This window comes from Elaeis guineensis, chromosome 14 (genome assembly GCF_000442705.2).
Source record: "Elaeis guineensis isolate ETL-2024a chromosome 14, EG11, whole genome shotgun sequence".
Classification (NCBI taxonomy): Eukaryota; Viridiplantae; Streptophyta; class Magnoliopsida; order Arecales; family Arecaceae; genus Elaeis; species Elaeis guineensis.
Window position 1 is genome coordinate 50769020 of NC_026006.2, and position 25999 is coordinate 50795018.

Consider the following 25999-nt stretch of genomic DNA (forward strand, 5'->3'; position numbering starts at 1 on the left):
AAGCAATTGATTGGCCATAACAAAGTAAATCCGTTAAAAAATAATAAACCTCAAATATTAACATACACAGCAGCAGACCAACAGTCCAATTTCCATCCAAGAGATCCTAGTGTAGATCACAACCACCGTCTTGCGTAATGTCAGATTGCGAGAGCAATGTACTGGAATTGCCAGGTGGGATAGAAATTGGGATGTAAGCCAGCCATCCAACTGTTTGATATACTACCATCTAAAGGTGCTCAGAATGATTTGTGCGCTTCACATGAATGATCTATGCCAACAACCATTAATAAAGAACCAGCTGTGTGGTATTTAGTTATTTACACTTTAGGATGTGGCAACCACGATTTTTAGCATTTGCTACTGCTGCTTGAATTGCTTGTATTCATAACTGAGAAATGCATGAATCAGATCTATCTTTGTTGTCAATGTTCACAAGATAAAAGCATATGACAAAGACCAGCCCCTTGATGACATATAAAAACAGCTGCCAGGGTTAGAGCAAAGTAATCACCACTTCAATGAGACTGCTAGCTCTAGAAGAGCCTCTACTTGATGAATGGTCTGCTGCTTCTCCTGCTGCTTCAACTGGGTTGCAACTGATTCAGGATCAAGTCCCTGTGGAGACTGGATGTTGCCTTGTTCAGCTCGGACCTCCTGCAGGAGCGCATCAACCTCTCTGACAAAATCAACCCTTAGAAGAACATCATCATCATCCATGGGTGGTAACCCAATTCGGCCTTGGTGCTGTTAAGACAGAAACAACATCAATGCAGTGAATACTAATAAATTTACCCTGTTACGAATGAAGATTTCAATCCAGAATGCTGGATAGACTTGAATAGGTATAGAACATTTCAGTTTTGGTCTCAGGAAAAATAGATGAGTACAAGTTGACTAAATCAATAAAGGGAGACCAAGCACTGTTGTGATATAATTTTCTTTGTTATGTAAACACTGAAAAGCCATGTAAAGGAGGGTAAATACTCAAAGATTTGACACATTGTCACAAATCCCTGATTTCGTGTCCCAGAAACCATTTATTGTTAAGTTATGGCAGACAGAACCATAAGCAAGAGGCCATATATGAAGGTTAAGGCCTAGTTCAGACCAAGTATCACCAGTTGTCACCCAAGCACTTATGATCAATTCTAAACAAAATGCTGTATTACTTAATTAGACCCACAGAATGGGCTGTGAATGTTCAGGAATGCTTAAACTATTGATAATTGTTGATTTTCTATATAAGACCCTGCAATAACTAAGTAATGGCTAACACCATATATGCAAGAGGTTCCAAAGAACGTCAAGGCCCAACTTACAACACTTCCTCTCATCAAGCCATTGCAAAAAAACATTTTGTATATCAATTAACAACTTCTAGAAACAATTTATCCAATATGTTTTGTGACTGGTAGGAGATTTTAGACTCTATCATTATTACATTCAATCAAGGTTCGCGGACTCAGTACCGGAGCCCGTGCCATTTGGCTGGTGGTACGGATCCATACCGGACCGGACTGGTGCGAACCGACACAAAGAAGAGGCGAACTGAGAGAAGGAAAAGAAAGATAGAGGAGAGGGAAGGGAAGGGGAGGGAGAAGGGTCGAGGCAATGGCTGGAGGAGATGCCGATGGTGGCCACAAGCAGGTCATCAGTGTGCTCGGAGGGCCGCAAAGGCCTACGCTTCATCCGCCACTCGGCCGAAAGAGAGAGGAGGGAAAGAAAAGAAGAGGGGAAGCCACCGGAGAGCCTCTGGCTGGCCACCGTGGCCGCCGGACAGTGCAATCACAGCCTCCAATGCCACGAGCGTGAAACAAAGGCAATCACCCCTGTTTCACTGAATTTTTTTTTGCTGGCTTTACTTAAGTGAAGCCACTAAACCCATTGCCCACTTCCCTATTTCTTAGCTTTTAAAAAAAAAACTATAAAGCAATGAAACCGGCAATGGATTTGCCGGTTTCACTGTTCATCTTCATTTTTAAAAAAAGCCGACGTGTGAACAGGGGCGGTTGCCCTTATTTTGCAGCAGCGGCTCCGCCCACACAGTTTCCGCCGCCCAGTGGTCATGACAACCATTCGTCAAACTCTGGCAGCCCCTTCGCTGGTTGTTCCATCTTCCAGTACATCGCTCCCCCCCTCTCTCTCTTTCTCGCTTGATTAAGTGCCCTATTAGGCAACATCGAGCTGCAAAGGCCTCCGCAGCCCTCCAGCAGCTTCAGCGGGCCACCGCCGGTCTCCGACGGCATCGTGCCATGTCTCCCTCCCCTCCTCTCTCTCTTTTCCTCGGCCAAGCTGTCCCGATTCCTCGTCAGTCCAGCTCGATACAGGGTGTACCAGCTGGTTCAGGCCGGTACGAAATTCCATGCATTCAATAGCTAAGAGACCACAAAACTAATAAGTATACTTGACCAAAAGCATTCATATTCTCATTTGGATATAATGCAAATTATTACAAAGTTTTTTAAACTTTCAGTAGAGCATATAGGAGGGGCAATTGTGTCAATAAAGCTCCACAAAGCAATAAATGGAACAAGTGGATAGATGAAATATGGTAAGATGGTTGAAAGAGTGTTCCCATAGAATTTTCAAAAAAATTTCACAGGTTCTGAGTGTTCAATTGATTAATGGCTCAGTTTCAAGTAAATTACAGGATGGATAGTTTTATGTTCCCACTAGAAAACTATTAACAACTATATGGCAGGCTGAATCATTGCATGCAGATGGTTGCCTTAGTGGTCAATGTCTAGTTACTGGCAATGATCACTCCCGCCACCATTTAATCATGATAAGAATATTTTGACCATAAATAACTGCAAATTGCTTATGAATATACTCTAACCACTCCAACCATTCTATAAGTCCCTTTGGTCTAACAATTTGTATTGGCACTTAGTGTGGCCTATAAATGTTCAAGCATGCCCTGTAAAACATCATTAAGAGTGAACTGATCCCCTTAGTACAACTTTTTCAACTTTTGAGATATTCATAAGTCCTCACCACCTTGTGAAAAATCAGAACCTAACTAGTATACTAGGTGACCCATCTAACACCCTAATTGGAGACTAGTTACTTGAGCTTAATCAAGCCCCGTATCACCATATGAAACCCTATCTAAATAAACATATATCTAAATAAACATTCCAAGTGAGTCTGGCATACCCTATCAGACTCAAAAACAATAAAACCACATAACATATCATATGCTTTGTCTCTGCTAGAGACAAAACCTATAACAAGCCACATGTGGGGAAATAGTCTTGCAATCTTTGCCCCATACATATCTCACTACACATGCATGCCACCTCAATGACATTCAACAGTAGACCCTATTCCTGCAACGGCCTTGGCCTAGGCCTCGGCCTTGAGGGCCTCGAGATTAAGAAAGATGTAAAAATCAACTCAATGTATGTGGTTTTGGGGAGATCTCATCCCTCTCTCAAGAAACAATGTATACAGGTCAAAGATTGGAATGAGTCCCAGGCCCAGCTGATTTGTAATTCATCTAGGAATCTGTACAGCATTACCTACAAGGTCATAATCAAATTAACATAGTAGCATACATAGAATAGTCGAAATGGCACGTAGTCATATTGGTCCCTGTATCGGTACCTCACCTATATGATAAGGTACTATATTGACACCAGGTATGCCTCTTGGTGCTGAAACAGCAAAAAGGAAAAGAACAGGAAGATGCATTATGTGTTAGTATAGGTCAGTTACTGAGGGGAATATTGACACCAATGCCCTACCCATACAGGTTCTTTATGGCCAGTGTGTACTTGTTAGTATTGGCATTTATGTCCTTGATCGACATTACAAGTAAACAAAAACAAATGGATAATCATTTCATGTGCATGTTTGTATCTATGAATATTCAAAAGTTATATATGAATACAATGATTTAAATGGCAGATTCCTAGCACAAGAGCATTACAAATTTAGTTTTATCCCAGATGTACAAATACTTATTTGGGTTCTTGTGCATGTTTTTACACTCTCCAGTGAAATGGGTTTCATCATGGCACCAGCTTTCTTTAAACATAAAGGACATTGTAACATACGAAGTAGAACTTTGTTAGAGTTGAAGACTGTATGCAAAGTATAAATTCTGCAATAAATAATATAAATCTAATTAAAATAGCCACGAAAAGGTATCGACATAGTATGCATACAAGGTCATCTTGCTTGTAGATAGAATGATCTGATGATTCAACTTTCAAGCATAATGCAAAACTACGCCAAGAGCAAAGCATCTTGTATGAAGGTATTAATCATAATCCAATCGCTGGGAACTCATACTAAATCTAATATAAGAAAACTATATGTCACACACCAAGAATTATGCTCCAACCTAGCCACCAGTATCTTTTATATTCATTGAACATAATAAATCCCATGATAGATTTAACAAATTTTAAGATGAAAATACATTCCTGTGTTAACAATTTCTGAAAAAGCTATCCACAATGTCAATGGGTACTTGATTATTTATCTGATGATGCTCTTCAGTGATTTGGTTACTAATCTACATCAAGCAAATGGGGTTCTAAAAGTTGATGCACAAATTTATTTAAAAAATACGTACTTTTTCAATGTCAAACCCAGCAGGAACAAGCATACTGAGCGGGTCTTCTCGAGGAAAGGTGTCTATCATGCGCTTTCTACACTTCTTCAGCCACCCCTCATCATCAAATCCATCATGAAGGTTCAAAAGGTCATTGAGCAATCTCATGGCAGGTGTAGATTCCCTCTTCAAAATTTCTGTCTAGAAGTGGTTGATATTTTGACATCCCAGAAACAAGTGTTTGGAGGAGATAAGATAATCAAAATGCTAAAATATGGACCACAAACACAAGCTTTGTTGATTGGAATAATGTAATGAAACCTAAAAATGTCACAGCCATGGAGGTATCTAACAAGAACATAATTTTTAAAGGGAAAAACATACCTCTATCCTTCTATATAGGAGATCTAGGCTTCTAATGACATCCTTTTCTTCCTGGTTATGGAAACCCAAACAAACAAACAAACAAACAAACAAAAAAAAACACTTGATTAGGTGACATTGTAATTCAGGTGAAACAGAAATGCACTTCCACAAGAACCAAGATATCATCATGATGAAAACAAGCAGAAACTTGATGTAATAATGTTAGGCAAATTAACAGCAGCTGGAAAGAAAGTATACTAATGGTATAATCATCTTCTAGATCTATCAATCTGTCTATGATCTCCCAGAAGTGTAACATGTGTGTATTACTCATTCAACAAGAAGTGTTATTATGTCAAACCTTCAAATTGACCTACATAAAGTAGTAAAGTTGGCCGTACTTTTTTCCTTAAAACTGTAGTCCAAGTGCAGCCTGGATTTGCTCAGCTCAATTCAAGTGTATCTGACCATGCCTACTTGTGAGGTCATTTTTTTATAGGACTTACATGGTTGAGATAGAATAAGATTGATTTGGCAGGGTAAAGTTAAATGTACTTACCTAAGTGATCAGATAGTGCTCTGCATATGTATGGATATGCAGTTAGGGGTATAATCAACAGCTTCACAAATGGTATAACAAGCTAATGTCGTGGCAACTACCAAAACCCAAATTAAGACATTATATCCAGTTTATCTTGGTCATCAGTGGAAACAGATTTGAACCTGCTGATAGGCATTTTTGTCTGAAGCCATGACCTTCTAGATGCAGACTAATTATGGTAATCCACCCCTTGTGCATTCCTAGCATTAGTCTGTAACAAATTTATCAAGTTAAACAGCAGAGGAAGTGTAACAACTCAGAACCTCACACAAAAAAAATAGCCGAAAGATGTCTCTTTCGGTTCTTTGGCCCTACATAAACACCCAATAACTATCTAGAGCATAGCCAATGTGGGATTAAACACGCCCATATGGGACATCACATGCTCTCCCCATTCAAGGGTTGGCATCCTTGCTAGGCTAAGCATCCAAATCAGGTCAAATCCAATCACAAACATCATGATTAGTCTATGGTCAGCCCCAATAAGCCTGTGTTGCAGTATCCCCTAGTCCATGTAGGCCATGAGTCGAGTTCTATGGCCTCATCTAAAAAGGCAAGCCAAAAGGTATTATTTGGATTCCTATCCAAGATCTGCTTAGTGCATAGCCGATATGGGACTAGACACACACTTGCATAGGTCCTAACAGGTAGTCTTCAAGGAAAATCAGTATGGTGCATTCTCTTGATACTATCGAACATTGATAGTGGTTTGACTTCTCAAAGTTCAATACACTGCAAAGATTTGCAGAGAACCAGAAATCAAATGCCTCAAGTAAATCATAACTTATGCCACTTTGGAGGCAACAAAAAGAGTTAAAAGTTCTGCAATCCAACCCAGTCTAAGGATGAAGTATTATAATAAAAAGAAGCATTGAAGTAATCAAGAATCATTCCACAAATAAAGAAACAACAAAGAGCTGCACATACATCACGTCGAGCAAGATCAAGACGATTCCAAATGACCATTAGAACAAGTTCGTTAAGTTCGCCTTTCTCAGCTGCCTCCTCAATTTTCTGCACATGGTTAAACAGGTTTAGGTTGCCGCACATACAACCACAGAAACAAATTCAGTTTGTTTATATTTTTCACAAAACTGCTAGAATACTACTAGAAGTGAAAAATGAATAAAGAAGAAACACTTCATATAAGCTCAGCATCAAAGTATAAAAGCATCCAAAAAGGAATAACTGCTGATACTTCCTAAAGCATGGACACTCTAGTTGTGATACTGGTTTCAGAGAAACAGAACATCCCACTTCTAATCTGATTCAATGATATATGCCAAGAATTTCAAAATGAGATTGTTCTCCATGTACGGCTACCTACATTTCACAAAGAATATGATCCTCATGAAACCCACTTGATTATATCTAAAGACCAAGAGAAAATACTAAATCTTTCCGCCATCGAAAGCCTTGCAATGTGAGGATGGAAATCCTGGTTCCCTAAGGACATCAAGAAAGCAGATTTATCACTCAAAAATGATCAGCTCAATAATGGAGAAAGATAAGGCAGTGGAACTGTGGTAGTCGTAGAACTAGCACTCCCCAATGTCACTTTAAAGGATGACAAAGAAACAACAAGTAGAGCATGCTGAAGGTTAGAGCCATCAAGATGACCCAATAAATCACATTTGACAAGGTGTTCAAATGGTAACAGATAATGAAGGATCATGATAAAAACGACTAGTCATGAAGGGAATGAAAGTCATGCCTTGAAAGTTCAAAAAGAAGATCAAGTTAGCTCCCAAGAGTGAAAGAAAGAGGATAAAGAGGAAAAGACTTAAATATCAAATTAAATGACTCAACAGGCCAGGGCCAAGGTTATAATAAGACTCTTCAAAGAAAAACCTATGAAAAAAGATCAGACAAATATATAATGAAGTAACATTAGAAAAAGGAAGAAGAAGAAGAAGAAGTAGAAGATGAGGAACATGAAGAAGAAGAAGAAGCAGAGAAAATTGCTTCAAAAATTAACAGAAGGATTCAAGAGCACTGGAGGATGCAAAGGCACATCACAAGATTCTTAAGAGAGAGGAGATGAAGGATGAACTGAAGCCCAAATAGTATAACCTTAGCTGGCCAAACCCAAAAAGTCATGACTGCGGCCTCAGGAATGCATGTATTCATCCTACCAGTAACATATCAACAAAACAGTCTAAAAAGGTAGGACTTGAATATGAAGCTTCCAGAAGTTGTTCATTCCACTCCGATTGTTGTATGAGCAAGGATAACTAGAATAGTGCTTTCATGGAACATACACTAATCAGTTGTCTTGCCATTTGAATAGCCAGTTTCAGCAATACCATGACAATACATGGCCAAATTGATTACAAAAATAGCCTAATTAGCAAAACTGTGATAATCCAAGGCCAGATCGATATCTATCTTGAGCAGCTCATGTCCCTACTGTCTGAACCTAATTGATAGGCCAGTGGAAACCCTCCAAAAATTGACAGCTGTATTCTGATTTCAGCATGACAACTGAAACTGATGAGCGACATCCCCAATACCCACCATGCTCTTAAGGTAAGGAATGCTTCCACCGGTCATGACTGGATAATTGTGAGCCAGCTTTTGAAGCTCTTGTGGTCATCCCAGACAAAAGAACCTTGGCTGATCAGGAGAAAGGTTGACTAATGCTGAAATGCATCACTATGTTTAGGCAAATGCTTGATATATCCAACTATACTAGGTAAAACCCATTATACATGGATGCAAAGACTATACAAAACTACATGTAATATACTTTATGGCATCCAAGATAAGATAAAATTCCTAGCCAAGATTTTTTCTGATGAGTCTATGAACATTTTATAGGAGAAATTTTAATTGACTTCCTCAAAGATACATAAAATGAAGATGCAAAATATATCAAATATAAGCACCAGGATGTCAGTCTATAAGAATAAAGGTGGAGCACAAAATTGCACCAACTGGCATGGCCTTTGAGGCATATCTCGTAACTAACTTGCAAGAAAAAGGGCATTTTAAGATGGAACAAACAATAAAGTCTCCAAAGCAATCCATCTGGTTTAAGAGAGAAAAGTTAATTTAAACAAAAGCTAGTTGAAATATCTAAAGGAAGAGAGAAAAATATCAACCTGATTAGCATCAATATTGAGAAATTGCAAAAGCAGATGATATGGATGAAAAGTTTGTGGGTATTAAGGAAACAGTGTGAGCCACAGATATATTATAATAATAATACGAATGAAAAGCATCGATAAGTATTATCATATTTGTCAAGAGACAAGGTGATTTTCAAGTTGTGGAAAAGTCCACACCAGGGTCCATTAAATACAAATTTTCTGGATGAACAAATAATTAGATTAGGAGGGAACTCCTTAATATATGCCCATGATGTACAATATGTAGAATCAATTTGAACCAGAATGTATCATCTGAACAACAGATAAATTCACAGATAGATATGGATTTCAACGAACTAGCTATATGAAGTATCAATGTAGTGTAAAAATGTACAGAGATGACCCTGATAAAGATAACTTACAAAGTGTTGCTCTTGTTAGTTGATTGTCAGTGTGCTGGAATTATTATGAGTTTACTATGAAGATAGCATCGTGGACAAGATGACATCCAGAATTGCAAAAGAACATGTGATAAATTATACAAAAATGAAATTATATTACATCATATGAAAAGTGCTTTAAGGGAGGTCTCTAATAAAACATTGCATCTCCCAAACAATTCAGAAACGAGGAGATGAAAAGGGCTGGAAGCATTAACAAGTGTCAACACTCAGCAAATAGTTTCCATTGCAGGAGTAGCACTTCAATAAACATATTAGGTTGCAAAAAGGGCACCAAAAAATGGCCATCCATAAGTAAAAATTTAATATAAAAAGGACTACATTAAATATAACAGTATGCAAATTCAAACGATTTCAACCATAGTACACATTGAGTTGCACTTTGTGGTGTTCACAATCCACTAATAAAACGGTAGACATTGCCATTCTAAAATATATTTCACATAGCATTATAAATTTGGCCAAATAGATAAGCTTACATCCATCTCTCCATGTCCCCACTATCTGCAATTTTTTATTCGCAACTGCTACATCCTTCATCAGCACAGTAATGAAGTACCATGACACATGAAAAAGGGAGGGAAAATGTTTGGCAAATTACCTTTTCAACTTCTTCAGCAGATCTTATAAAACTTGAAACTAATTTCCTTGCTTTGCGTACTTCTTCCTCAGGGTATCCCTTTAAGCGCATGCCTATCTCTCGATATTCATCTATCTTTCTATTCTCTTTTTCTTCCTCCTTCTGGCGATATTCTTCCCACTCCTTAGCTTTCTCTTGGTGACGTGCTTGCCACTCCTAGAATGGACAAAGTCAATGAAGAGGAAAGGAAAACATGGAAAAACTTATCTCAAATAAAAAATTAAACTAGACATTGTAGTTGCTAATTAATTCTAGAGATAAGAAATCCCAACAAATCATTATTAAAATGAATAATTTTTTCAAAGCCTCTACTCAATTAAAAGATTAAATTAAACCAAATATGCACTCATCTCTGACTTAAGATGATGTAGAAGAAAAAAAACTTGAATGGAAAATTGGGCACGAATTCCATAAATAATGAAGGGAGACACTTCCTAGCAAGTTCACACAGAATTAAGAAAGAAAAGAACAAAGAAAAATACTTGCAAGAATATAAAGAGATTGTCTTCTACATTTAAAATATCAATAGAGGGTCAATCAGAAAAAAAAAATTACTTTCATCTTAGAAGATATGGCATTGGACATGTAGAACACTTTGGGCACTTGGAATGGCATGAAAAACAGTATTCTTCGGAATAATTTATGGTGTAAAAGTGTAAATCAACCATGGGATCACTATTCCTTTTTATCTTGTTAAAATTATCACAATAACTTCTTATCAGAGCATGTATATGACCATGGATAGGCTGATTAATTAATACATGAAATGTTTAGTCACTTGTATAGGGACTAAGGAGCTTAAGTACTTGTGAAATGGAGCTTAATTTGGTCCATGCACAAGGTCCTCTAGCAATAATTTTTAATGGTTCACCAAATTTGTGACTTTATTAACACAGGGATCAATCATTGTCATTTTTATAATGCAAATTAATAGTGTATCTCTAGTGTCAGTGGGAACTTCCTGAGCCTCAGCCAGTGGGACCCTCTTTTAAAAAAAAGCACTCTTGGTATAGTTCTTGCTTTGGTTCTGACTTAAGTAGTGTATAACTTGTGGGTCCCACATCTTCCATACTACACAGCATACACACATATCTAAGAAGCAGGACTGTTACAGCTCTCTCTCTCTCTCTCTCCATCAATAGGGAAATGCACGCACCAAAATTCAGGATATATCTATCATTTAAAAAATGTAGTAGAAATATTTAATTATACAGGGTATAAAGGCCATCCATGCTTCCTCCCATGTACATTGCATATGCATAGCACTGGAATCTATATAATGCATGCACATACTATAGTGACCATGCACCATTGTTGGATATACTTGTAAAAGAGTCTTTTATTTGGAACAATTCTATAAATTGAAGGCACATATTTTTCTTTCTTAGAAATTTTTCTTTGTTTGAGAGTAACACATTGTAAATGGACCTGAGGCTAAAGCACAATAGTATACGATGATCCAACCTAGCCTTGTCTCATCAATTGAGGTTCGCTATGGAGCCAACCAAAGACAGCTCCACCACTAGATTGAGAAGCATTGTATGAGCAGATATCAATCTCATCTCAACCCTTCAACCTAGAGTAGTCAGAAGAGATCAATTAGAGAGAGGAGAGATGGAGGAATGGTGAGAAAAATATGAAAGGAAAACTGGATAATAACAAAGGCAACAATTAATCTAAGAGTAAAGATAAGTGTGCGTTATAAACAACTCAAAGAAAAAGGGAGCTTGCATGTATATTTAAATCATGTTATAATTTGTTTTCCCATTTACATTGTTTTGTGCCAACTTGAAATGATATTGTTTTGTGCCAATCTGAAAAGGCACACTAGCCACTAGGTGCTAACATTCAGGTTTTCCAACAAAGATGCACCTTAGTTTACAATGCTTTAGCCCTGCCTCTTCATATCCTTTGATCAACAATGTTGAGTATATGACAACCTCGATGCAGTAAATAGCTTTCTGCGTAACTCTATTTAATAAATTGTGATAAAATTAAGCATTTAACTTGTTGAAATGTTTCATGATACAGTTAAGGATAACAAATAAACCATTGATTCTAACTCTTGAGATATATGCATGTCCAGTGTTCATACAAATGCTGGTCTACCATAACCTTCAGCTAGCTAATCGCATTTACAATCTTCCTAAGTTTAATTAATTAAACTTGACAAGTCCTTGAAAATTTCTTTGGTCGAATAAAGCTGAAATAAGGTTGGTCGATTCAGTTGAACTCCATGGAAATCTAAGCAACCATAGTGTGCAATCATCTATCTAATCTTGAGATCCTACAAAGAAAAGCACCATGGTGCATATTGAATGTGTACTTTTTGAGTAGTGCAATCTCAAATTCCCCACCACTCATCATCTCCTGAGCAAGTAATGCTCAAGGAAATAAACAGGCCCCTAAGAAATTCCAGTGCACATATAACACCTATTTTTGTGCCATGAGACCAACTAAAACAATCTATGACTAATGGAATTACCATGAAAAAAAAATGATATTAGCACTACTAGCACCAAGTGAGAAAAAACTGAACTTCAAAAAATGAGTCATAACCAGAGTTCTGTAATCATTCACATTACCTTTAAAAATCATAGGACTATTCAATGATCATATTGAATCAATTTTCTCACTAAAACACCTCCCACGATATCATTCCATGTTCATGTAATGGTGCCAGAAAGCATAAAGGAACGAGTCAGGTATCTGGTGAGTAGCAATCTGAAAGTAAAGCATGCAAAACTTGATTGAAGGCTCCCCAAATCACCCAAAGAACTTTATCTGGAGCACTAGCCGCAATAAAAACCGGAACAATAACACAATTAAAATAAAAAAATAAAATTTAATGAAAAGAAAATCATAAATGACCCAGGCAACATATCGAGCCAACAATCGGCTCCAACCTATATGACAAAATGCCCAAAAGATAAAAAAGAGTGAGATTGAAGAGCATAAGCCTAACGCTATTGACAACACCATTCCAAACATAAGGCTTGATCTCACTCCACTATTGAAATTACGACGAGAGAAAGAAATAAAGAGAAGGCAAATTCAGGAGTGTCATACATCGTCATAGAATTCTTTCGGAAGCCCGCCGTACTCCTCGTCATTTTCGGCACCGAATTCCTCCTTGCTCTTCTTCACAGCTGCGGGGTTATATAGAAACCAAGCTCGTGGGTACGTCTGAAGAAGAGGAAAGGAGGTGATTTGTGCTTTGAGAGAGAGAGAGCAGGAACCTCGAAGAAGTGGAGGAGACTTAGCTCCGACAGCCGGGTGATATGGCGGGAGTCGGACACGCCGCAGCGTCGGATTCAGCGGCGGAAGCCGAAGGTAATTGAAGGGTAGGGGCAGGGCGAAGGCGTTTGCTTGCATTTCTCAGCAGCAGAGGGAGAGAGGGAGGGAGGGAGCGATTAGAGTTGGATGGTAATTTTGGGCTGCGAACGTTTCCCGAAACATAACGGTCGCTGTAACGGCTACGAAAAACATACAGGGCTCCATTTGGCGGATGAAGTAATAATGGCAAAATACAAAACCATCACCATAAATTTGACCTATATATTCATAAACTAATAAATTGTATAACAGTTAACGAGAAATAAAGTATATCTCGATTTGATTCCATCCTATTAGTATCGATTTGATCAGGAATTTTATCATTTTCTTTCTGTCGATGTTGCTTCGGACGGCATTGAAGTCTATTCTTTTGTCTTGCTAGCTTGGGATATCCAGAGAGAAATGGAGAAGAAGATTTTTAATTGATGTAAATTAAAAAAATTATTAATTAGTTAACAAATAATAAATTTCTTTTTTTAACCAACTTCACATATTTTACATTTATATTTATTTGAAAAATTTGTATGCATGATTTTAAATTTAAAAATGCTATTCCTAAAATGAAGAATGATGTGGTATCTAGAAAGTCTTTAATAAGCAGATGACTTTAGATTTCAAAATTTCACTTTTAAAATATGACATGATATGGTTTCTGATATTATGACAGGGATAATTTTTTCTTTTTTCTTTTAATTTTAATAAATTTTTAAAGAGGAGAGACGCATCTCTCTTCTATTGATTTAATAGGTATAGAGATATTCATCCTATATATTGGGAGTCACGTCGACTTATTTAAATGATCTAACTGGATCCTTAAGATTGAAAATAAGATTTCTAAACTCATAAAATATAAGGCCTGGCTCAGCCCTTGTTAACTAGATCTTTCCTGGTCAATTATTGTGCGGAGGTAGAAAACTGCTAGGTCTTTTTTTTTTTTTATAAAATTTTTATAGGATTCAGATCAGCTTGCTTCAATACTATTTTAAAATATTTTATAAATATAATTTTTATCTTAGTATGCAGTCTGTGATTGTACTGACTGTATTGATCCAATTTATGAATCTTGCATAGTATTCAGATATATTTTAGGGATGAAATCATCAGTGCCTGTGATTGCATATCCAATACAACAAATCAGCGGCTATAGGAGCCAGAATCAGGTTGGAATTTAGTTCCGCAAAACTCTCTCTCTTTTTTTTTTAGCCCCATCCATGTGCTCCCACCCATCGCAGCAAGGAATGCTTCCGGAGTCCAAAACCGTGCACGTCCCCGCGTGATCACCACTTTGACCGAACCAATCACCACAAGACTTTAGAACCCGTCTCACCCACGCTAACCAGTAAAAAAATCAACGCAAAAAAGTAGATGACAAAAAAAGGTAGCGGAAGAAAGAGAAAAAAAAACGAGCAGCAGCGGCGGCAGCGAGAGAGGCAGTAAGTGCGTGCGAGCGATGCTCCACCCCTTCTGCCCCCTCACCACTATGTCCTCCTCCTCCTCATCCTCCTCTTCCTCCAAATCCAAACGAAACCCTAACCCTAGTCCTAATTCTTCGAACCATGTCCCTAATTCTAGCTGCCTTTTGCCGTGCAGGCACTCGCCGGCGGCTACCCTCGACCTCCTCATCCTGGTCCTCGTCCTCTTCTCTTGCGCTTTTCTCATCATTTCTTCCGTCTCCCACCTTGCTCGCGCCCTCTCCCTCCTCCTCCTCCCACTCCTACGCCCCCTCGCCGCCTCCTTCCACGCCACCCCCCTCCCCTATCTCGCCGCCTTCTTCCTCCCCCTCCTCCTCGCCGCCGCCGTCATCGCCGCTGTCGAGCTCTCCCACCGCGCCCATCCCTGGTGGCCCTTCTGGCGCCGCCGCCGCTGCGGCAACCCCCGCTGCCGCGGCCTCCGGAAGGCCTTCGAGTTCGACGTCCAGTTCCAGACCGAGGAGGTCCTCCGCTCCCCTCCCGCCGCCGCCGCCTTGTGGAAGGAGATCGATGGCCTCCCCTGGAAGGGGGGGCAGGAGGGGAACAATCCTGACTACGAATGCCTCCGCACCGAGCTCCGGCGGTTGGCGCCCCCCAACGGCCGCGCCGTGCTGCTCTTCCGCTCTCGATGCGGGTGCCCAATCGCTAAGCTCGAGGGCTGGGCCCCCAAGCGGGGCCGCCGTCACAAAAAGTGAGCTCCTTTTCGTCCCCCCATTCTCTCCCTCCCTTTGTGTTCTCTTATTTTAATTCTTTTTCTGATCTTCGAACAAAGAGAAAGAAAAACGCATCAAAATATTTCACTTTTAGTTTGCTTAACTTAGATCATGATAAAATGTGCCATTGTTTCTTAGTTGTTGGTATCTGATTCATGACCACAAGGTTTGTTTGATGAAACTGAGAATTTTAAGATGGATGTTTTCAGTTTTGAAGATGATGATGAGATATATGTAGAATCAAATGTTATGAAACTTTAGGGATCAAGACCAATTTGATTGAAATGGAATAAAAGAAGGAGAAGTACCTTAAGATACTGGAAATTGCAACCACTCCTGATAAATTTGAAAACGCGTCTTGTGATGGCCTACCAGCACTTCTAAGAGGGCTGGACGCTAAAAGGAATATCATAGTCCATTTTTTCTGCTTCAGGTGTTAATGATTTTGAAATTGTGCAAAAGTAATTTCTAAACAGTAAACACCATGTAAATATTATTGGGAAGTGGAAAAACAATATTTCAGATTTTGGAGCATGTTTTTGTGTTTCAAGCTGTCCTTTGTTCTGAGAAATGAATTGGCCAGAAGTTGACAATGGATTTGAAAATGTTAGCATCCAACCTATAGAAAATTCAGTGTCTTCTTTGTAGGTTGTTATGTTTTATCAATCAATATAAGAGTACTAAAAAGTTAGTATGATAATGCGTTAGAATATGACAGCATCAATCTTTATTGTTTATGTAACAAAAACTGCGGAAGGATAAGCTAAAGTTTATACATGACTGGGAAATGATCCGTACTTATCAGATTGAGTAACAAAATGGGCCTCAATATGATTGGTTCTGATTGATTTTTAAATATTTAAACATTTAAATGTCGAAGTAAATGCTTTATGTAAGCAGTATGTGTAAAATCTAGAACACTTTCACTGATCCTACCATTCCTACTTATAGTAGAATATCAGCATTGAAAGTGCCAGTTTTTGGTCTGCATTAGATTTTCTTTATCTGGTTGTACCATTGGATTTATTGCGCTACAATTTCATCAGATGATTATTTAAAGTGTGTTTTCCTGGTTGTAGTCAACCATAGTCTGTAGACAAGAAGTCTTAACTTATCTATAAAAAAACAAAGAAGAATTAAACAATGTTACTGTATGTAGTATATTAACTTTTGTTAGATGTGCGGCTCACTGAATCTCAGCCATTCGGAAACACAAGTCATGATCCCTGCTTTTCTCAATGACAGGGAACTAATAAAACAAAAAATAATGAAAATAAAAACCAAACAATTTAAAATTACTAATTCTTAACCCTGCTCATACACAAACTATATTAGTATGGGAAGGAGCATCGTTTCCATCACTTAAATATCAGTGAAATGGAAATGGTTTTGTTTTGCTTTTTTTCATCCTAACATTTGGCTCGATTGTTAGAAGCAATTAACAGATGATAAAGAATAACATTATCTATAGTTATCATAGAGTACAAAAAATTAGGAATGCTTGACTTATAATCTAAACAGTTGCAAAAGTTCAGACAGATCATTTGGTGGGACTTCTTTTGTCTACTTTTGTCTGGATTTATTGTTTTCTTGTTCGTGGGGGTGCAGTTCTTTGGCAGAGAACATATAATCGAAGGAAAAGGACATTGATGTGGGTGGGTACCAAAGACCCATTTTAGTCTTTAGTTGTCATTAAGATCTAGAGGTCTTTTTGAAAACTTTTAGGCATTTTATCATGATCATTTTCTACTCTAGAGACGTCTAGTGTAAATTTTAAATGTTTTCTGTCCAACAATTTATATTGATTACATGTATCCTTAAGTGTTGTGTGTCCATACTTTAAGTTGCAAGGGCCATAAGTTAATCAGTCTGTAATCATACTTAGGCCATAGATGAGATGCATGACAATTCTCACACCACGCACAGGGAGAGCACTTAAAATGCTTCTAGGCCCGAAGATGATGTGAGAAAGAGTACAGGAGAAAGACAAGCATGGAGTGGGGGGGGGAGAGAGAGAGAGTATGGAAAAGAAGGAAAATAAAAAGAAAGGTAAGAAAGAAAATTAAACAGGTACCTTCATTGTGGAAAGTACTGTTTCTGTCTCACATTTAGTAGCAAAGTAACATAGATACAAGCTAAGAGGTGTTGACAACAAATGGGAGGAAGTTATAAAGTTCAGATAATACATGGAATCACAATCAAAATCACGAGTTATTTGTGAAAGTTGCCACATGTTCTTAAAAGCTTGGTTCATTAACTTGGGATGAAAAAATTAGTGAAAAATTAAAGAATCATTGAAGATATTAATTTAGTGATAAAATTTGTTCACTAGGGCTGAAGAAAATAATAGAAGGTCCTTATTCTACAAGTCTGATATTTGTTTGAGTCGAGTATCAAAAAAGAGACTCTTTGATTATTCAAATGGTTAATTGCCTTATCATGTAGAAGTCTGATTCCTGGTAAACAAATCCTAACATATTCTTTGCAAGATTTGGACATGGAGATATTAACCATGTACAAGCAGGAAAATTAGTTCCATCATGATCTTCTCAGAACTTCATTCAGTTCTCTCCAAATTATAATCTATGGTGGTAAGGTCAACTAACCAGAGATTTCTTAATGACATGGTGGCTCCATTATAAAATATTATGTGCTTGATCTCCATCTTGAGCAATGAAAACTGCAGTTCAAGACTGGTTGGATCTTTGTTCTTGAGGCAAGGCCTCATTCACCAGAATTAGAATATTGCAATCAAAATTCAGCATGCAAAATTAGCATTGTTGGTAGGTTCTACAAGATAAGGCATTGTTTTGTTTTCAATTAGGATTAAGTCTCACCATTTCAGTGCCAGATCCTATATTGATACTATTCTACTAGTGGTACGCAGTTCGGTACGGTACAAAACAGCATACTGAGTATCAGTACGGTATAAGGAACCGTACCGGTATGGTACGTCCCAAACCAGATGATATAGGACTGTACAGAAGACCATCATTAGGATAGAACCATGGGCCGAGTTAATGAGGTCTTATAGGCTCCCTAAGTGGCCAATTCGATCACCACCACCACCATCCAAGTCTTTTCCCATCAAATATGGGGCCAGCTAAGTGGCTGATTAGGTACAATCTTATCATGTTAGAGTAGCTACTCAAGGAAAGGACTGTTAGTTTGAGAGAAAGGGAGGGATTACCAATCTGCATAGTAATAGAGAGTTCAGGGTTTTGAATATTGAAAAAGGTCATGGATGTTAAATAAGGCACATTAAAAGAGTCCTAAAAAAGGGCTGTTGGGAGTTTTGGATAGCTATATAGTTTCGTTGATATAGGATAGGTGTTTCTTTGTAGGAGTACAAATAGAATTACAAATTTTAGGATTCTAGTTTTTACATTTACCCAAATTTATCATCTCTTTGGTTAATTCTGGGGTTCCTCAAATCTTTCTTTTCTGTTCTTTCATCTATTCTAACATGCCTGTCTTCTTAATTTCTGGCTGCAGACTGGAGGTGGTATCACTTTTTAAATTGGAGGTTGACATTTTTCTCACCATCCAATATGATCAACTTATATATTAGAAAATAAGAGAATAAGGTGGTTAACAAACCTGGCATATTTTTATACGTGAAATGCATGTTTTAGGAATCATGGATGGCTGCAATTTTCTTCAGGACATAGATGCATGTTAGACAAAGCATGAATAGTTCTGATGTCTCATCTATTAGTTACAAGTAACATGGTAAATAAACCCCTATTGTTGATTGTTGCATTTCTGTTGTTTCTCTTCTTTTAAAAAAAAAAAAAAAAAATGGGCAAGAAGAGAGAGGAGCACATAGATTAAAAACCAGAATTATCAATAAAGATTTTTTCAATTTTTCCATCTGGAAGAGAGTGGTCCCACTTCCCAAGGCATGCAAGAAAAGCTCAAGCGGAACGAGGGGCTTGGGTAGAGTCCAACAACAAAAAGTAATGGGATGGGGAGAATCTAGCCACAAAACCCTCTCCCTTTTAAATAGTAGATCAATTTTAGTAATTTATTCTGATAAGGTAAATCATAATGAACCCATTCTAGTTAACATTTGGTCCTGCAACTTCTTAATCCTATGCTTCGTTACAAGATTCTCTGAATGATTGAAAACTCGTACTGCTCTCACTTTTCATAGCCTAATAGTACTTGGAAATATTCTTGGATAATCAAATCAACTTAGAACTATTCAATATTGACTAGGTTTATGTTTCCAACACAAAGTATTCATCACTAATTCACGGAACACATTCTGAATTACAATTTGACGATGCTGCATGTTGCTGACAAATAGGTGTCTGCACTGTTAATTGTTCTTCTCTTTTTCATGCTATTTTAGATGTAAAAAATAGATGTCAATTGTCTTACATTCTTTTTTGTTAATTTCCCAAGTATTAGTTATTTGAATTCTTTCTGAATTTATAAATAGAAGATGGATATTATTGGTTGACTCTGACAAGTTAAATCAGAAATGCTTTCATTTTAATCAAACTTTGGACCTGCATATTCTTTATCCTAAGCTTGGTAACAACATTCCTGGACAAATAATGCTTCGAATTTTTCTTTGATAGTCAAATCTACTTTGAACTTTTCTGTATCTATGAGATTTATTATTTTAACACAAATTTTTTAGTTCTCATGACTAATCTAAGGAACAGATTCGGATTATAATTTGATGATGGTACTTGTTGCTAGCAAGGAAGGTGCCTTTGCATTGTTAGTTGTTCTTGTCTCTTTTCTGCTTTTTTAATGGGCTCTTTTTAGTTTTTTTGATGTGCAAAAATTAAGAATAACTCTTTTATGCTTTATTACATGTACAAATAAGTAAATAATATAAATTGTCTTACATTATTTGCTTTTGTAAGCATTAATTATTTGAATTCTTTTTGAATATCTGGCAAATTCTTCATTTTTCCCTTTCTGAGCTACAGATTGTTGCCTCTAGCTGAAATATTTCCAAATGCCAAATATGTCATTATGCTTTTATATTTCTCCTAAGCTGCTTGTAAGGATTTTTATTTGACATGGATAACTCTACATATCATTGGTATCTGCGAAAACAAGTTCTGCATTTCTTACAGATGGAAACAGTGTTGTGTATAAGTTTTGAAGTGGGGTTATATTGCATTTGCTTCAACCAGTTACTTCCTTATTTTAGAGAGAGAAATGACTCTTCTTTTTGGAGCTGAAATAACTTTTCAAATTTTGTCCAATGAATCCCAGAATTGGAATTTATTGTCATAATTTTTCTTGATTCTTGCAGTCATGTATTAAACTGATCTTGCATAATTAAATAATATTCATATTATAAGATCATCAATGTAGCATGCCATGAATGTAGTTTCACACTTAGTGCACCTTTGATCTCTAAAAACACTTTCTCCGCAAATGATGAGTTGGAAACTTCTGATATATGTGATTGTTGCAGTAAGACCTGAACATAGTTGGACTATCATCAGACCGGTTTTGATATTTTAGCATCTTTCTGTTTGCTTCTTTTTCCCCCTGATTTTAGATCTGCTGCGAAATGTCACAATCTCTCAAAGTACCATTACATCTTTTATTATCAGTTTTAGAATCATCCAAGACCGACCCATTTAGTCCATCGACTAAACCACCAACCAAAACCAATTTCTTAGTCCTCAGAGCTGATAGGTCATGTCGAAGGTCTGTAACAAAATTATGTTGTCCACGTGAATGCTCTTGTTGTGGATTTTCAACGGAGTGCCTACAAGATGATGCCTCTTTTAATATTCTTCTTAGCTGTTTCAGTTGCCATAGCACATTAGGAGCATATTAATCACTTGCATCAAAAGACTCTGCTTACCACCAAAATTACCATTAAATTGCTCAGCTAACCCATTCATGTTGCTAAGCGTACGATCTGATGTCATGTTGCTAAGCGTACGATCTGATGTACCATGTTTCACACTGAATAAGTAGCTCTTCTTTATTTCATGCAGACATAAAATCTTCTGTTAGCCTATAAGCTTTAATTCAAACACTTCAGTATCTCTTGTATATTAAATCTGGAACTGTGGGTTTTGTTATTGTCGGTTAGTGAATTAACTCTGATCACAATTGAGCTATTCTACGCATGAGTCGAGGAATTTGGCCATCAAAACACGTTGATGGTCACTAAGAAAGAGTTAAATAATTCTGATGCCAGATAGGCAGTTCCCTTGAGCATCAGGAATTGTGAACCACCTTGGTGTGGGAAAATTTCCTGTAATTTATATTTCTATTGCCAATGCCAAAGTGCTTTCAATTGACAGCTCTGTTTGTCCAAACAGCATGAAATACCGTTCTTCTGCTGAAGTCGAAGTTACGTGATTTAGCTTTATTTTTTCCCAGAACACTATATTCTTATGCTGTCCTGATCAGACATTATGATGGGTGATGCAGGGGCATGACCAACTTGGCTCTTGGGGGAGGAAAAAGGTGATTGCTGCTGGGGTCTTGTCTATTAGTTCAATCTGTTCTTTTCTAAAGGACTTAAATGCCTTGGATACTGCTCTTCACCAAAACTCTTACCACAAAGTGATGATTAAAAAAAAATAGAAGAATAAAAAGGATGATGAAAATAGTCTTGGGTAGGAGTTGCCACCATCTGGAAGTGTGCGTCTCACTTTGAACATTCTCTCTCCATATGGTAATGAACGCTATTGCTGGGAAGGCAACTGATGCACAATAAATTTAGAAAAGCTGGAAACAATGACATTGTTTTCTATCTTTCCAACATCATTTTTGTCACTTTTTGTTAGTCTGCAAAGTAATTACCCCTTTGCTTGTTGGCATTGTATTTCTACAGCAGAGGCAGCTTTTTTAGGCTCTCATCCTGTGGATGCCTGTTGATGTGAATGACGGGGTAGGACCTTGTTGGTCCCTTGCCTGACAGGTCACTCTGGTCTGGTGGGAGGCTGGTTTATGTGGGATGCATGACGGGGAGGGAGATAATTCTGTGCTGTCAAATTGTTCACACTCCTCGTTCCCTAACAGGTAGTAGGACCTTCGGTCATAAATTTCGGTTGAGGTTGTGAGATAAGATTAAGATGAGGTTAGCTTAAAAGAGGAACATTGGAAGGTAAGACACATAGATCCAAAAAGTGGTGGGTTCTCGCTGATTTTGCTGCAGCATGCTGTGTGGCTTCCAAGGGGTAGGGTAGGGTACGTTCTGTCTGTGGGTTTTAATGCATTCTTCTGCACCAAGCCTGGCACTGACGCAAGCTTTTCTTGGACTGATCCTAATGGTCCGATAGGACGTGACCGTGTCAGCTTGTAGAGAAGAATCGGCAGAAAAATAATGTGGTGCTCTCAATTTTTCGTTCTGAAATGTCCGACTGTGATTAACATACCGTGTTGACGGTTTCCGGTACACCCCGTTACACCATAAAGCAAGCTGTTATTTAGCTGCCATCCTGTTTTAGTAGCCATCATAGTTGTTTTACATTTCCAATGTTTATTCAATTAAAGCTGTATCATATTTAATTTTTAAATAAATTATAAAAATATTTTTTTATTTTAATTTAATTTAATTTATATTTTATATATTTTAAAAAATATTAAACTAATTTTTTTAGTTATTGATATATTCCGACGTAGTTAGCTATCTATTTCAGTTAATAAAATTTTTTAAAATGATAAAAATATTTATCTTTTTTCTTCTCCCTCCTTCTTCATGGTCGTCGTTTCTCTTTCTTCCTTTTCTTTCTTTTTCCTTTTTCTTCTTCCCCTTTCTTTTCATCCGTTTCTTCTCCTCCTCTTCTTCCTTTTTCTCCCTCCTTTCTCCTCCTCTCTTTTCTTCATCCATTTTTTTTCCTCTCTTTCCTCCTCTTTCTTCCACCATGATGGGTTTTCCTTTGTCGTCCATTGGCCTTTCCTCACTTTAGTCTCTTGGTTGCTGTTTATCCTTTTGTTCATGGTGTGTGCTAGCTTCTTTTCCTATAAAATAGAATTCTTTTGATCCATCCATTTAGTTTCTTCCTCAAATCCCACAACATTTCATCCTTCTACCAAAATTAAGCTCTCAAAATCTCGAGGGACCTACTCACATCAGCACAACTCATACAAAATCTCAGATGCTTGAGAAAAACCTCGGGACTTAAGAAACCTCTCCAATTTTCATAAGGTGCTTTATTTTTTTCATAGACATTCAAAAAAGAGAATTAAATAAAAAGAAAAAGAAGCAAAAAGAAAAAAATAATGATCAATCTATGTGGTGTTTTATCTTTCATTTTTTTTTCCATCTTTCTTTTGTTTTTATCAAATTTTCTTCTGTTTTCTCTCAATTTTTTCTCTATTTTTTTTCTTCCTCAGGAGTCTCAATTGAGTGGGAAGCTTGGAGCGGCCGAACAGGAAAGCTTAGATGATGGCTATGGTTTTGTGTTGGGTATTAGAGGCTGTGATGAGTTGCCCTCTTATCTCATGCTTCAGATGCTGAAATTGTGTGGCTGCTGGACAATATTTGTCCCAAAGCATTATAGCGATATAATCGCTATTTTTAAATCAGCTCTCTCTCTCTTTCATGTGCTAGGGGAGGAGGTTGCCGTGTAGAAAAATGGTTTATTAGCGGTTTGGAGAAAAAAAAATGAGGAGGAGAAATGGATGAAAAAAAGAAAGAGAGAAGAAAAGAGAGGAGGAGAATGGGTGGAGAAAGAAAAGGAGAAAGGAGAGGAAGAGAATGGGTGGGGAAGGGGAGGAGAATGGGGAGGAGGAGAAAGGAGGGAGAAAGAGGAAGAAGGGGAGGAGGAGAAATGGATGAAAAGAAAGATGAAGAAGAGAAAGGAAGAGGGAAGGAAGTGGGAGAAAGAGGGACATTGGCCCTGGACGAGGAGAGAGAAGGAAGGAGATGGATATTTTTGTCATTTTAAAAAAAATTATTAATGGAGATAGATGGTTGGACTACATCGGAACATATCAATAATTAGAAGGGCTAGTTTGACACTTTTTAAAGTATAAAAGGTGTAAGTGAAATTGAACTAAAATAGAGGAAGTATTCTTGTAATTTATTCTTAATTTTTCATATTATTAAAATATTTTTTTAATAAAATAAATTAGATTTTATGTGAATACATTCAAGAGAGACAGAAAGTAAAATATCTCTAAAAGAAAAGGGGATCATCTCCAGGTTAGTCTACAAAAGATTTTCAATATGCTGTACAACATAAGCTGTAATCCAATCAACTGCACTGTTTGCTTTCCAGAAGATGTGCCTAATGGAGAGACTTGCACACCCTCGTAACAATATAGAGATGTTCAATAAAATATGATGAGCAACAACTTCCTATGTGCACCCTTGTATCTAAATCATCACCACAGAATCATTTTCAATGGCTACATGGTTCACATGCAGGATCCTCTGAGCATACACAATCTCAGCTCACGTAATCTGGAGCTCCATCCCAAGAATTGTAAGGTCGAAGAGCTAGCATTCTCCTACCACAATCAGTCTAAATTTAGGCCCATGAATCACAAACCCAATGCCTTTAAACCTATTTCGGATGTTTCTATGAAAATTGATCTTAGGATATCTCAAAGGAGAAAGCTTCCAAGTGATAAACATCCATCAGATTGCTACATGAGCAAGATGGGAGTCCTAGGTCTCCGGAGACCTCGAGATCACATCGATCATCTTCGCTGTTAGGGTAAGGGCTCTCTTCAAGATAAACCACACCAAGTTTCTCTTGGACTCGAAGACCCAGCTGTTCTTGGCAAGCTAGATATGCTGGACAATATAAGCTATGCTGATGATAGCACCACGAGAGACATCACCTTTATCTTTTCACCTCAAAAGGTCTAAGAATGCCTCAATAAGATCCTCAACTTGGATAATCTGGTGGTGAAGACTAGCTAGCACCCAAACTTGTCTGGTTCGTGGGCACCGAAAGAGAGAATGCGCCATCATCTCCTCTTCCATGCTGCAGCAAGGGCAAACTGACTAAATATTCATGCCTCTACGCCTTAGGATAGCTTTGGCTAGGAGTTGTCTCTAGGCAATCTTTCATAGGAAGAGGCTCATCCTCGGGTACACCCCAAGTTTTCAGATCCACCCACCATCTAGATGTCTGGTGGGCTTCGAATGGTATAAACGGTAGGGGTCAGCCATAATGGGCCTCACCACACAGGAAGATCTCCAAATCCTAACATTCGGACCACAGTGAAGGGGAATTACCAATGAAAGAACTTGTTGGCCCATCAACTCCCAAAAAGGCTAGTCACAACTTCAGAATTCCAGCGCCAGCATCAATGTGAAGAAGACCACAGATCCTTATTGACTTAGTCACCTAGGTGCTAATAAACATTGGCCATTGAGCCAACAATATATCGATCACCTAAGAATCAAACAGGATACTCACAGGTTGACAATCTTCCACCAGCCACCTAGTCTAAAGAATCGCATTAGGGATGAGCACGCATATCTCCTTCCATAGATAGGAGGCATGCCGACTAATCTAAACTCGTCACTAATATACTAACCAAGCACCATACCTCACCCTCACCATTATGCTCCACATAGACTCGAGGCCGAGCAAAAGCTTGGCAATATATGCCAAGCAATTAGAGCCTCTCACCTCATAAAAGACTGAATGTTAAGCCTCCCTCCCCTGGTGGCTGACAAACCATATCCCATGCCAAAAGACGCATGGCACAGCCACCGCCAGCATCAGGATATGATACCCATAGGAAGCATCGGAAGTACTGTTTAAGCTTCACCATCAGAGTCTTAGGCAAAATAA

The 25999-nt window shown here is 37.9% G+C and overlaps 2 protein-coding genes across 3 annotated transcripts; one reads left to right on the forward strand and one right to left on the reverse strand.

The window, feature by feature from the left end:
• Positions 1-257: 257 nt before the first annotated feature.
• Positions 258-13218, reverse strand: LOC105057758 (protein PALE CRESS, chloroplastic). 2 transcript variants are annotated; one of them, XM_010940447.4, is made up of 7 exons: positions 12967-13214; positions 12797-12876; positions 9689-9883; positions 6462-6548; positions 4952-5002; positions 4589-4768; positions 258-747 (listed from the first exon to the last, which is right to left on the reverse strand). In XM_010940447.4, the coding sequence occupies exons 1-7, from the start codon at positions 13100-13102 to the stop codon at positions 511-513; spliced, it is 966 nt and encodes a 321-aa protein (XP_010938749.1). In that variant the 5' UTR covers positions 13103-13214; the 3' UTR covers positions 258-510. The 2 variants fall into 2 exon arrangements, with proteins under 2 accessions (XP_010938749.1, XP_010938748.1); XM_010940446.4 differs by having other exon boundaries at positions 12797-13218.
• Positions 13219-14419: 1201 nt separating this feature from the next.
• On the forward strand, positions 14420-22060 carry LOC105057756 (uncharacterized protein At5g19025). Its single transcript, XM_010940445.4, has 2 exons — positions 14420-15223; positions 21669-22060. The coding sequence occupies exons 1-2, from the start codon at positions 14514-14516 to the stop codon at positions 21706-21708; spliced, it is 750 nt and encodes a 249-aa protein (XP_010938747.3). The 5' UTR covers positions 14420-14513; the 3' UTR covers positions 21709-22060.
• The last annotated feature ends 3939 nt before the right edge of the window (positions 22061-25999 follow it).

Coding starts and splice junctions, on each gene's coding strand:
- LOC105057758 (XM_010940446.4), bottom strand. CDS start 13,102: ATGCAAGCAAACGCCTTCGCCCTGCCCCTACCCTTCAATTACCTTCGG. Junction 6,549..9,688: donor CTGCTGAAGAAGTTGAAAAG/GTAATTTGCCAA, acceptor AACCATGTGCAG/AAAATTGAGGAGGCAGCTGA. Junction 748..4,588: donor CTGGGTTTGACATTGAAAAA/GTACGTATTTTT, acceptor CTGTCTTAACAG/CACCAAGGCCGAATTGGGTT.
- LOC105057756 (XM_010940445.4), top strand. CDS start 14,514: ATGCTCCACCCCTTCTGCCCCCTCACCACTATGTCCTCCTCCTCCTCA. Junction 15,224..21,668: donor CGGGGCCGCCGTCACAAAAA/GTGAGCTCCTTT, acceptor TGGGTGATGCAG/GGGCATGACCAACTTGGCTC.